The 13,438-nt window shown below is 43.4% G+C and overlaps 1 protein-coding gene across 3 annotated transcripts in view; it reads right to left on the bottom strand.

Annotated features, from left to right (window-relative positions):
• Positions 1-13,438, bottom strand: part of LOC130273446 (receptor activity-modifying protein 3-like) — a 357,217-nt gene that overhangs the window by 229,639 nt on the left and 114,140 nt on the right. For 2 of the 3 annotated variants that reach the window (XM_056520263.1, XM_056520264.1), the window contains exon 2: positions 13,337-13,384. The exons of the other annotated variant lie outside the window; for it this stretch is intronic. In XM_056520263.1, the coding sequence (XP_056376238.1) occupies positions 13,337-13,384 (48 nt within the window). The remainder of the gene's footprint in view (positions 1-13,336; positions 13,385-13,438) is intronic. 3 annotated transcript variants of the gene reach the window in all.

Here is a 13,438-nt window from a genome sequence, read left to right as displayed (position 1 = left end):
CAGACATAACAATTGTTCCATTCCTACTTTCATTACACCATTTTCACATCAATTCCAAGATATAAAACATATCATCCACAAACACCTTCCTGTTTTGAAATGACAATATCATGTCTCAAATTATAGAAGCAGGGGTGAGAATAGTCCCCCCGATCCTTACAAAGGCTCGATCCTTACAAAGTCAATTATCTCCCAGTGATTTCTCTACAAACTCCACCAACAGTAACTGGTTATCGTTCAAGGGCAGCTATAGATGTAATACCACAAAATGTATTATCTGTCAGTACATGAACAATGCCACCCACATAATGTCATGTAGCATGGGACAAAGACATGACATTAAAGGGGTACTCCGGCGCCTAGACATCTTATCCCCTATCCAAAGGATAAGGGGATAAGATGCCTGATCGTGGGGGTCCCGCCCTGGGGACCCCTGTGTTCTTGCACGTGCACCCAATTTAAAATCAGTCTTCGGAGCGTGTTTGCTCCGGGTCTGATTACTGTCGATCACGGGGCCGGAGCGTTGTGACGTCAAGGCTCCACCCGTGTCACGTCACGCTCCGCCCCCCTAAATGGGGGCTGTCACGCCCCCTCTCATAGGCTTGCATTGAGGGGGGCAGAGCGTGACGTCACACGGGGTGGAGCCTTGACATCACAATACTCCGGCCACGTGATCGACAGTAATCAGACCCGTAGTGAACATGCTCCGGGGACTGATTTTAAATGGGGTGCGGCGTGCAAGATCACGGGGACCCAGCGGCGGGACCCCCGAGATCAGGCATCTTATCCCCTATCCTTTGGATAGGGGATAAGATGTCTAAGCGCCGGTGTACTCGTTTAAAAGTTACATTAATTGTCAGACTCACCATGTAGTCTATGCCATCACCTGCCAGGAGTGTCATGTTCAATATATCAGTTGCACGAGCAGAAAATTAAAAACTAGGATTCAGGAACATCTACATATACCCAACCCTAACAATATAAATACTAGATCAATCTCCGGCATTACCAAACACATTGTAGACAAGCATTTAGGCATTATTCCCAATATTAATGTTAGCAGTATTGAGAGAGGGGATTGGAGTAAAGCTGTGTTCAGATGGGAAGCGTTTTGGATTTTGTCCATGGATACCCGCTTCCCATCGGGACTGAATTATAAACATGATTTGTCCTATATATACTAATGTGTATGGGCTATATTGTGCTATCATAATGCAAGTCATATGATTTATTTATATACTTATTTATTTATATTATTTTTGTTACTAAGAGCAACACACATTAGTGATTATTCTTACAAACTATCTTACACAGCTTAACTCCTTGTCTTTTGTTTGTTTTGTTTACAGCGAGTTTCCCACTGGGAGTTTAAGCTGCTGCGGAGAATTTGCTGCATTTCAAACTTGCAGTGAGAAACTCACTGTAAACCCGCCCATGTGAATGTACCCTGTACATTCACATGGGAGGGGAAAACCTCCAGCTGTTGCAAAACTACAACTCCCAGCATGCCCTTTGGCTGTCGTGCATGCTGGGGGGTTGTAGTTATGCAACAGCTGGAGGCACACTGATTGCAAAACACAGAGTTTGTTACTTAACTCAGTGTTTCGCAACCAGTGTGCCTCCAGCTGTTGCCAAACTACAACTCCCAGCATGTACGGTCTATCCGTGCATGCTGGGAGTTGTAGTTTGCAACAACTGGAGGGACACTGGTTGCGAAACAGAGATTTAGGTAGCAAACTCTGCGTTTTGAAACCTGTGTGCCTTCAGCTGTTGCAAAAAGCTACAACTCACAGCATGCCCAGACAGCCAAAGGGCATGCTTGGAATTGTAGCTTTGCAACAGCTGGAAGCATACTACTAAAACTCCCAGCATGCCCTTTTGTTGCCCGTGCATGCTGGGGGTTGTAGTTATGCAACAACTGGAGGCACACTAGTAGCAAAACACTGTGAGTTTGATATTTAACTCAGTGTTTAGCAACCAGTGTGCCTCTAGCTGTTGCAAAACTCAGTGCATGCTGGTAGTTGTAGTTTGCAACAGCGGGAGGCACACTGGTTGCGAAACACTGGTTGCAAAACACAGTTTGTTACCTAACTCAGTGTGCCTTCAGCTGTTGCAAAACTACAACTCTCAGCATGCACTTACAGCCAAAGGGCATGCTAGGACTTGTAGTTATGCAACAGCTGGAGGCACACTACTGCAACTCCCAGCATGCCCTTTGGCTGTCCGTGAATGCTGGTTTTTTTTGTTATGCAACAGCTGGATGAACAAAAGTGTGCCTCCAGCTGTTGCATAACTACAACCCCCAGCATGCACAAACTACCAAAGGGCACGCTGAGAGTTGCAGTTGTGCCTTCTGCTGTTGCATAACAACAACTCCCAGAATGCCCTAGTGTGCACGCTGGGCCAGCATTACCTCCTGCTGCTGCGCACTCAAGATCCGCCTGCCGTCGCTGCCGCCGACTACTCTGCTCCAGGGGCCCCGATCCCGCTGTCGATGCTGGGGATCAGGGGGCCCAGTCTCAGGTACACACTCCTGGCACCCGCTCTCGCCCCCTGGAACAGGGGTGGAGCAGGTGCCATTAGGGATACCCCCACAGCAGGCATCCTGATTCGGTTACCGGCTGACAAATCAGGACAATCGCGGGGTGGCACCAGTGCCACCTTACTCCTGCTGCTTAAGGATAATAGGTGCCGTCTCGGACGGCACCTATTATCCTTTTTTCCAGGTCACCATGGTCACAATCGCCAATCTGAATTGTTCTCAGGCCCCCCACTTCCCGGTCCGGTCCCCACCTGGCGAGCAGCAGGGACCGGAAATACTCAGGGCATACAGGTACGACCTGAGTCCTTAAGGATCGGGGATGCAGGGCGTATGCATACGCCCTGCGTCCCCAAGAAGTTAAACAGTGGTACATACTATCACTTCATTAAGTCCCTGTGGAACCAAAGTATTAAACATAAAAATCCAGTATGATTCTCTGTTTATAAGAACCTGAAACCTATTGTTGACATCAGATGGTACGGCTTCAATGATCGATAACCGCAATACACTCACATCACCCCATGCTTCAAACATACATGGCGTGAGACGCTGTGTTTCATGAAGAAATTCTGTGTTTATTCATCCTCTGGTGGACATTTTGAATAGTCTGTCCAATATACTGAATCTCACATACACAAGTTAACAAATAAATCACATACTGGGATGTGTGTGTGAAAATCTCTCTTACCCATAAATTCTGATCTGTAGCATTAGAATGTAATACCTGATCCCCTGCTAATTGTATCCACAGACAGCAAAGGCAACGGCTGGAGCCGCAATGAAAAGTGCCCATCTGATGGTCACCTGATCGTGTCACATGGGGAGTAGCTATTATTGAACTCAGTACATAATTTACTATGTGCTAGCAATGCCTTCAGGTTCTTAGCCCGACGAAATGTTAAACCAGGTTTTGAGGGAATCTGTTTTTACAGGATGGGATTTTACTTTAATACTGCCAATGCTTGTTCAGAATCTGATTAATTTTAGTACTATTGCAATTATAACTGGTAATAAAATTATACTGGAATTTTTGAGTCCGAGGGGTAGTGAATTTCTTTAATCAATTTTTTTTTGTGGTTTCACTTAATCACATTGCTTCAAAGAAAGTATGTTTAAAAGCATTTTTTAAAATCTATTTAGAGTATTCTTTTTCTATATAAATTCTTGATTGATGAAGAAAATCTTGATCTGAAGTACAATTCTTAGGTATTCTACAGTACTGACCATAAGGAATATTGTATATCCACTTACGGTAGTGGCAACAGTTTGCATCCAAAATGCTATTTAAATCCACCTTTTTAAAATGGGTACATGTCTAAACCCCATCCCCTGGGTCCCTAAATATCTCCAAATCCAAGAAAACCCTATTAGAACTAGAACTTTGGACTCAAACACCCCCATATACAAATTCGCCCCCAGTCACGCAAATTTGTATATGGGGGTGTTGAGTCCAAATACATCACACAGTCACAATGGTCTGACGATATTTTAATTTACTGTAGATATATTGATGATTTGTTTTTTGTTTGGATTGGCAATAGGGATGCGGCTTTAGAATTTATTGCACATCTTAATAATAATACTCGGGATCTATCTTTCACTCCTAACATTTCTAGCTCTACTATGGTTTTCTTGCATTTGGAGAAATTTTGGGCCCCAGAGGATGGAGTTCAGACACGTACCCATTTTAAAAAAGTTAATAGCCTTTTGGATGCACAGTTGCCACTACCATAAGTGGATATACAATATCCCTTATGGTGAGTACTAGAGATGAGCGAACTTACAGTAAATTCGATTTGTCACGAACTTCTCGGCTCGGCAGTTGATGACTTATCCTGCGTAAATTAGTTCAGCTTTCAGGTGCTCCGGTGGGCTGGAAAAGGTGGATACAGTCCTAGGAAAGAGTCTCCTAGGACTGAATCCACCTTTTCCAGCCCACGGGAGCACCTGAAATCTGAACTCATTCATGCAGGATAAGTCATCAACTGCCGAGCCGAGAAGTTTGTGACGAATCGAATTTACTGTAAGTTCGCTCATCTCTAGTGAGTACCGTAGAGTGCGTAAGAATTGTACTTCAGATCGAGATTTTCTTCATCAATCAAGAATTTTGCAGGAACGCTTTTTAGAAAGAGGATGTTTAATACTTTGGTTCCTGAGGGACTTAATGAAGTGATAGAACGTACCACTGTTTAATTTCATTGTTTTATGAATAGGATTTGTTTATGTTGTTTTTTTTTTTACATTTGTTGCATTTCCAGTCATGTGACATGACTTGTGCGTATTTATTCTGAGTACTGTGTGATTTGTATCGTACTTGAAGAAGAAACCGGACCGGTTTCATAATGCGTAGTACGTTTTAAATAAACAGTTTTTATTATTCATTGAACTACTTCATTGGCAGCGCCTTTTGATCCTCCTTGGAGTGTGGTGTGGTTTTGGAGTCTATTGTTGGCACCTGGAACGTGTGGAGGAAGGTGCAGCAGCCTTATTTGATTAAGTGTTCAGACTTGTTGTTCCGGTATTTTACAGACTTGTTGTCCTTGGCTCACTTGTATTTAATCCTGAAGATGTCACACCAGGGAGCGCTGTTGTTTTCTATTGATACAGACAACAAATGTCACCATACAGTATAGTGATATTGATAGCTTTCTTAGTCATGTTTTCACGTCTTTACTAGTTTTAGCCACTATTATTTTTGTTTTATTTTAGGTAGGTTAGAATTTTTGTGCTGATTAATGTAATAAATTTAGTTTGACATGGTTTATAAAAAGAATATAAAAAAATAAATAAATAACAAAGGCTTCACTCTCATCTCTCACTACACAAAAGGCCCATGGGCAGCTGTTTCTTGTGTAAATATAGGTGTACCTATAACTGCATGAGCAGAGTGCTGTAATGTAATTTCTTCTCCCCCTCAGCACAGTTACAGCCTGTTCGGTGCACTTTCTCCAGCACTATTTCATGGTATAGCAGAGAGTAATAGTAACTGAAAGGAAGTCTATGTGTGAGTATTACTACAATAATAGAATGAAAGGATATGTTTATTGAAGCAAACTGTACAACTGAAAGAAGGTTCTAGTACCCTGACAGGCTGCCTCTAGCCCAGATAAAAGATGAGTGATGGTTTGGCATGGAGGCATACTGGCTCTGTATGGCACCCTACAGCACACTTGCCCACAGATCTTGCAGCTGGCCTGTAGATCCTTCAAAACTCATAGGTTGCTGAAGCAGGTGCCCCAGAAGTGCTGAATTGGCAATAAACTTGGTACGTTGGCAGGCCAAGGAAGTGTTGCAATCTGGTGGAGATACTCCTAGAAAACCATTGGTGTGTGTAGGCGAGCAATATCCTACTGAAAAATGCCAGTTGGAAACCCTGCCATGAGAGGTAACACATGTGGTTGCAGAATATTTGTGTCCCTCGTATCACTACTAGGGGTGACTAACTGTCGTATGCAATAGCTCCCCAGATCATAGTAAGCCTTTCAAGTAACACTTACAGACCATGCTTAAAGTCTTTCATTATTTTATTTTTATTTTCTTTAGCAATACATGCAAGAATCCCAAACAGAACTGTTACGGTGAGCGCTCCGGTCCGGCACTCCGATCATGAGCGCTCACCTCCCGGCTCTTCCGTCCTGGCCACGGATGGCATCGTGAGATGCGCGCGCATGCGAATCACGACCCGCTTCTCACCTGTCTCTGCTCTAGCCTCTGCTTCCCGGCGCGCACGCCCCCGCCTCCTAGGGCGTGCGAGCCAGCTTCATGAAATTTAAAGGGCCAGTGCACCACTGATTGGTGCCTGTCCTTCTGCCAAAAATATATAAGGCAGCTCCGCCCTTTTCTCCCTGCTGGATCTTCAGTGCCCCTAGCCTGAGATTAAGCATTCCCAATTGTCTGTTTGCCCTGCCCGTGTATTTTGACCCTTCCGCTACGTTATTTGACTATGCACCTTTGCCACCTGCTTTGACCTTCTGCTAAGTCCAAATACGCCTCTGTCTCATCCTTTTGTACCTTGCCCAGTTTGTCTTGCCCAGTTACCTGTGTGGTTGAGTCGTATCAGGGGTAGCGATCTAGGTGACTCCCTGATAAGGCCCGTGTCATCTGCCACACAGGTTAGAGGATCCACATCCAGCAGCGTTACAGCAAGATCCGGCCATGGACCCCACTGGGGTTCCTCTGCCCGATAATCGGGACCTCGCCTCTATCGTGGCTCTCCAGTCACAGCAGTTATGCCCAGCAGGCACAACAGTTAAACCAATTGTCAGCCATGATGCAGCAGTTGCTTTCTGCTCAACAACAACTGCAGCAGCCACAGCCTCCTCTTGCTCCAGTGTTGCCTCTCGCTCCTGCAGTCGTCTCGAAATCTAAGCTCCGTTTGTCTCTTCCTGAGAAGTATGAGGGGGATTCCAAGTCTTGCCGTGGTTTCGTGACACAGTGCTCCATGCATAGAACTTATGGTGGAACAGTTCCCTACGGTACGAGCAAAGGTGGCCTTTGTCGTCAGTCTCTTAACTGGAAGGGCCCGGGCCTGAGCAACCCTACTATGGAATCGCAGTGATCCCCTCACAACTAATCTCCAGGCTTTTCTGTCTGAATTCCGAGGAGTCTTTGCCGAGTCTTTCTCAGGGCAACTCCTCTGTGGGCGAGTATGCCATCCGATTCCCTACCCTGGAATCGGAGTTATCTTGGAACAATGAAACTCTTTGCGCCACTTTCAAGAGAGGACTTTCTAGCCATATCAAGGATGTCCTTGCTGCCCAGGAATTGCCTTCTACCCAGAATGAACTCATATAGTTGACATCTCGGACTGATATCCGTTTCTCTGAATGATGTGAGGAGCTATGTCAAGAAAGGGAGTCTGCACGACCTCTGCGCTTTCCTCGCCTGGCACCTGTCTTCCAGCAACCACCGCAACATTCTACGTTGCCTCCCGCAGTGGATCGGTTTCGCCTGACTCTGCAGGAAAGAACTCGCCGATGAGATGAGAATCTATGCCTCTACTGCGCCAGTGCAGATAATTTCCTCAGAGATTGTCGTCTGCGTCCAAAGTCACAGGGAAACGCTCACACCTAGGGTTTGTTGGAAAAGCCTCCCTAGGTGTGAACACCTCCTCTCCACGCTTGAATTTGACGGTCCAGCTTTCTCTACCCTTCAAAGAGACTATTTCTGTTCTTGCCTTCCTGGACTCTTCCTGGTTTCGTGGGAAACTTTATCGATGCCTCCTTAGTACATAGGTATTGTCTGTCAGTATTCCGCCTTCTGAAGCCTTTGTACATCTCTTCGGTCAACAGAGGAAATCTCGACTGTACTGTCTTATTCTGCATAGTAAAAAAGGAAAAACAGCGCTCCGTGGTGTAATAAAAGAGAGACCTGTATGGTAACGCGACTGCTACGTAGCTGCTCACCTGGGATAGTTGTGTACCCACATAAACAACAATGGTGAGCGTGTAAAACAAAGGAGTCCGCAGCCAACCGGCTAAATACAATGAATAAAAGGAGAAGCTTTAAAAGGAACGCCGGTTTCACGTGGCGCAGGACACAGATGACAACAGGTAAGTAAAAGCAATAATGGTTTATTCTCCCAGAATGCAACGCATTACCCTGCTACGGCAGCTACATCAGGCATCAGATTCATTATTCTGCACAGAACCCTTATCTATGCAGGTTGGAGTTCTGCATACGGAAAAATTATCCTACTATGTACTTCCTCATTGTACCTCCACTCTTCTACTTGGCCTTCCTTGGTTACAACTACATGCCTCGCATTTTGATTGGAAAACTGGTGAAGTACTTCATTGGGGAACCTACTGCTATAACAACTGTTTACATACTCTTCCATCCAAGTTGGTGTCTCCTTCTACTCCTCTACCCGGTCTTCCATTGTTCCTTCAGAACTTTGCTGACGTTTTCAGTGAGAAAGAAGCTGAAGTTTTACCACCACATCGTCCTTACGATTGTCCTATTGACTTATTGCCCGGGTCCACACCTCCTAGGGGCAGAATTTACCCCTTGTCTGTTCCCGAAACCCAGTCCATGTCTAATTACATCCAAGAAAATCTTCAGAAAGGATTTATCAGAAAGTCATCCTCCCCTGCCGGAGCCGGATTCTTAGTGGAAAAAAAGGACAGACAAATGGAAGACTGCGTTTAATACTCGTGATGGACATTTTGAGTATCTTGTGATGCTATTCGGACTCTAATGCTCCAGCAGTCTTCCAGGAGTTCGTCAATGATGATTTTCATGATCTTCTATACTTCTGTGTCGTTGTCTATTTGGACGACATTCTCATCTACTGGCCCAATGTTCAGACTCATCGCTCTCATCTCCGCCAAGTTTTACAATGTCTCCAAGACAATCATCTATGCTAAACTAGAGAAGTGTGCTTTCGAAAAAAAACAGCCTTCCATTTCTTTGGTACATCGTTACCAGTCAAGGTCTTCAAATGGACCCTAACAAGTTGTCCGCGGTACTGGACTGGCCTCGCCTCGACCTTCTGGCTTGAAACTATTTAGCGCTCTCAGCTTTGCCAATTAGTATCGGCAATTTATCCCTCATTACTCCACCTTGGTAGCCCCCATCGTTTCTCTTACCATGAAGACTGCTAATCCAAAGGTTTGGACTCCAGAGGCTGAAGAAGCTTTCAAACAGTTAAAGTCCACCTTCGCTTCAGCTCCGGTTTTCTCTAGACCCGATCCAAGAAAGCAATTTCTTTTGGAAGTTGATGCTTCTTCTGTTGGTGCTGGTGCAATTTCAACGCAAAAGTCCTCTAATGGAAGAATTGTAACCTGCGTATATTTCTCTAAGACCTTCTCTCCTGCGGAGAAAAATTATAAAATTGGAGATCATGAGCTCCTGGCAATAAAGCTGGCCTTGGAAGAATAGCATCACCTTTTGGAGGGCTCTGTACACGCGGATACTATATATTCTGATCACAAGAACTTGCTCTATCTTCAGACTGCCCATCGTCTCAACCCTCAGCAGGCTCATTGGTCTCTGTTCTTCTCCCGGTTTGACTTCTTCATTCACTTCAGTCCAGCGGAGAAGAATTTATGAGCTGACGCTCTATCTAGATCCTATGATGTTCAATACCAGGAATCCCACCCTCAACATATTATTATTCCTGAACGTCTCACCTCTGGAGCACCAGCAAGTCTTCAGCACCTGCCCACTGGGAAGACTTACGTATCTCCCCGTTTAAGACTCCGAGTTTTGAAGTGGGGTCATTCTCCTCTTCTGGCCGGTTATTCCAGAATTCTTAATTCCTTGCAGCTCATTTCCAGACAGTATTGGTGGCCTAGTTTAAAACAGGATGTCGTTGAATTAGTTCCTTCCTGTTCAGTCTGTACCCAGAACAAGACCCGTTCCAAACCTGCAGGTCTTCTACAGCCTTTGCCAGTTCCCAAGCTTCCCTGTACCAATAATTGCTTTGGACTTTATTACAGACCTTCCCTCTTCTGGCGGCAATACGGTCATCTGAGTTGTCGTAGACTGATTCTCTAAAATGGCTCATTTTGTGCCTCTACCTGGATTGCCTGCACCACAGCTGGATTACAATCTGCACAACTTAGATTAGTAGTTAAGCACGATAGCGTTCCAATTCATAGTAGTCCAGGTGTCATTCATTCATGACCTCCATGCAATGATAGTAACAGTGGCTGGTTGTCTATGGCAGAATATTTAATCAGTGCTGTGACACCAAACTTCCTACTTCTAAGCGCCTGTAAATGGTTTGGTCAAGAGACAGGAGTGTGTAACAGAGGTGCCACCTGTGTCTGGATGGTGGACATAAAAACTGTGGAAGCTGCTTGTGACTGAAGGTAGGTCATACAATTCTCTGTACTGGGGATCTGTCTGGAAAGTCCAGAGCTTGTTTGCTGTGTGTTCTTCCCCTTTTGTGACCACTGCTCCAAACAACCTTCTTATATCTTGGTCACAACAGCCTAGATGGAGGCCACCTCTGTCAAAATGACCATCCTTCTTCTCTCAATCTGATGATGCTTCCCTCTCAAAATCTGCATCATGAGTGCATCATAAACAACAGTCAGTCAGTCAACAATCTCTTACCAAGAAGTACACTACCCAAAAGTATCCTCTGTGATATAGGGCAGTGTGGGAAACACTAACGACCCCTTGTGGTAAGACCCAAAATCAATTCAGACCACACCTGTTATCATTTACATATCTGCAGGAGACATAACCGAATGCAAAGTTTTGCAACAATCTGGTATTTCTATCTGGGTAGATTTTCTTTATTTATTTTTTAACTTACGTCTATTTTTATGTAAAAACACATATCTAGATAACCAGAGGTGCAGACTAACTCACTATATACTTGATTCTTCATTGTTTCCCTCAGCAGTAATTCTGACATGCTACAGTAGTACGATTCATGCTTTTTCCAAGAAGCATTTATTTTGTAATTTTGTAATTTTTTATCTACATCACAGTTAATGTATAACCATGTTCTTTTTCCTCTGGCAAACCACAAATATACAAGTTAATATTTCTCTATTTTTTTTTTTTTGTGACTTGCTGTTATGCTTGGTTCGGTTTTCTCATGCACCAACTGCTTTTCCATTCAGTAATCTCAAGTGACAGTATACAGCAAAACCTTGTCTGAGTTCTGATATTTTTCAGAAACACTTTCTTATATTTTCTCTCATCTATCTCTTTCTATCAACATCAAATACAACTAATCTGTCACCAAGAGGATGACCTCTCTGCTCAGTAATATGGAGATATTCATTAAGCTGTAACATAGATAATGAAGACCCTAGCAGAGCTGTATGATGAATAAGTGCCGTGATCATTAAAGCGTTGTGGCTAACTTGCAGCTTTAAGACTAAATGATACCTTGTAGACACTGACACTGCAGTACAGGATCCCTATTTGCATGATAAATCATTTTCTACAGCAGGATCGATCTGTCACATTAAATAACATTCACACTTTTTGTGATACCAGGCAAGGAATCTATGTCCAGCACTCTTTCAAGTGTGACATTTATTTGGTATTTTCATGTTCCTTAGCGGTTTATAAGAAGAGGGCTGATGGAATGAGCTGTTTTATCATCTTTCTCTATAGTCACTGTTCAGGTTAGAATATTTAAGTACACTTGACATAAGAAATTATTTTATGTCTTACCTAAAAATATGAATGGTTTATTACAGTGCACTTCCTTTGTATAGTTGTAAGTTGTCGATGCTTTTGCACACCCATTAAAACCTATAACAGCTCAAAAATAAGCTGGGATGTACATTTCTTGTATGAGTTTAACAAAAAAATAAAAATAAAAATTGCTCACAATCTTTTTCCATTTTGACATACAATTCAGATGTAAAAAGATTTCACTTATAGGGAATCTGTTATTTACAATTCATGTTACAACCTGCTGACATTGTTAAGGCTCTTTTACACAGGCCGATTATCAAGCAAATGAGCATACTTAGGAATACTTATTAGTCGACTGATGGGATCTTTCATGCAGCCATTCAAATGATCATTGTGTAACCAGGTAATGAGTTTAAAGGGCCACATGAATGAGCCTTGTGAAGGCTCTTGTTATTTGCAGCCTGTCAGCATAAAATAAACATATTTCTCTGAGCAGGTCATCATGTAAAGAGGTCCTGGGCCCCTCTGTTCTCACCCAGACTCCCCTGTCAACCTCCTCACCCCTCTATCCTCCTTTAGACAGCTCTGTTTTCTGCAGACCATCCTGTCCTTCTCCACAGCCCTCTGTCCTTTCCCAGATCCCTCCATCCTTTCCAAATATCTGTGTCTCCCTCCAGACCCTCTGTCCTCTACACACTCCCTACAGACTGCAAATTAAACACTGCTGTCCTCTCTGTCCTTTCCTTCAGAATCCTCTCCCCTACAGCCCCTCTGCCCCTGCCAAAGACCTGTGTTCCCCTCCAGACCCCTCTGTTCTCTCCAAGTCACTCTGTCTCGCCCTCCAAACCCTTCTGTCCCCTCCTAGACCCCAATATTCCTCTGTTCTAACCAGAGCCCTATGCAACTTCCAGACCCATCTGCCTCTTTCTCCAGACCCCTCTACTGTCATAAAAAAAAACTTGACATGTCTTAGAGGTGTGGATGCTGACAGCAATATTTTAGAAAATATAAGTGAGAGCCGTCAAACACCTGGGTACCAGGTTAAGAAAAGAGAGATACTGATTCATGATTTGGAGGCTTACAGTAAGCCCTAGCTTAAGAATGCACTTCATCTATAAAAATTTGGAAGTACAGATGTAGATTTTTAGCAAAACTAAAGTAAAATAAAAAATGCATACACGTCTTGCTTACCAAAGCAAACATTGATAAATGTCCCCCATGGTGTCTTTCATATATCTGTCTGTGCCAGGTATCAAAGAGGCAATCCCAAGCCCCTGAAGTACTTTCTTTCCTGTCCCCGCTTGACAAACAGAAAGCTAAGCCTTGTTTCCAAATCTCCCACCTGGTTATGATTTGCATGCACAGCAAAGGAAAAATATTTTGAAATAGGGCTAGTCTTGTAGTTGGCTATCAAGCAAAGGTAGGAATGGGAGGGAGATCAAGAAAAACATGATTGAATGAAAGTAATTTAATTTTAAATTATAGAATCTTCAAAATATGCTTAATTATTTTATACACTATTGGCAACTAAAAAAAACAGTTCTGTGTAACTGTTCAAAAGGGCATTCAAGGCACTGAGAAATAACTAAATAGGTTTTTCAGTTAGCACCAATCAAATTAGGTAGAAAACTTGGTTCAGGGGGTATTAGCATAATAATTATACAATAAACAAATGTTACTCACTTTCTCTACCCTTATGCTCTATTTTGATGAAACCCTTTTCAAGAGATCCTGTAAAACAAACAATTTTTTTAGTGATTTTTTTTCTAATCATACAGGCCAGAA

This window comes from Hyla sarda, chromosome 5, assembly GCF_029499605.1.
Source record: "Hyla sarda isolate aHylSar1 chromosome 5, aHylSar1.hap1, whole genome shotgun sequence".
In the NCBI taxonomy this organism is placed as follows: Eukaryota; Metazoa; Chordata; class Amphibia; order Anura; family Hylidae; genus Hyla; species Hyla sarda.
Note: the sequence above shows the minus strand (reverse complement) of the source record. Positions and strands in the feature narration are given on the sequence as shown.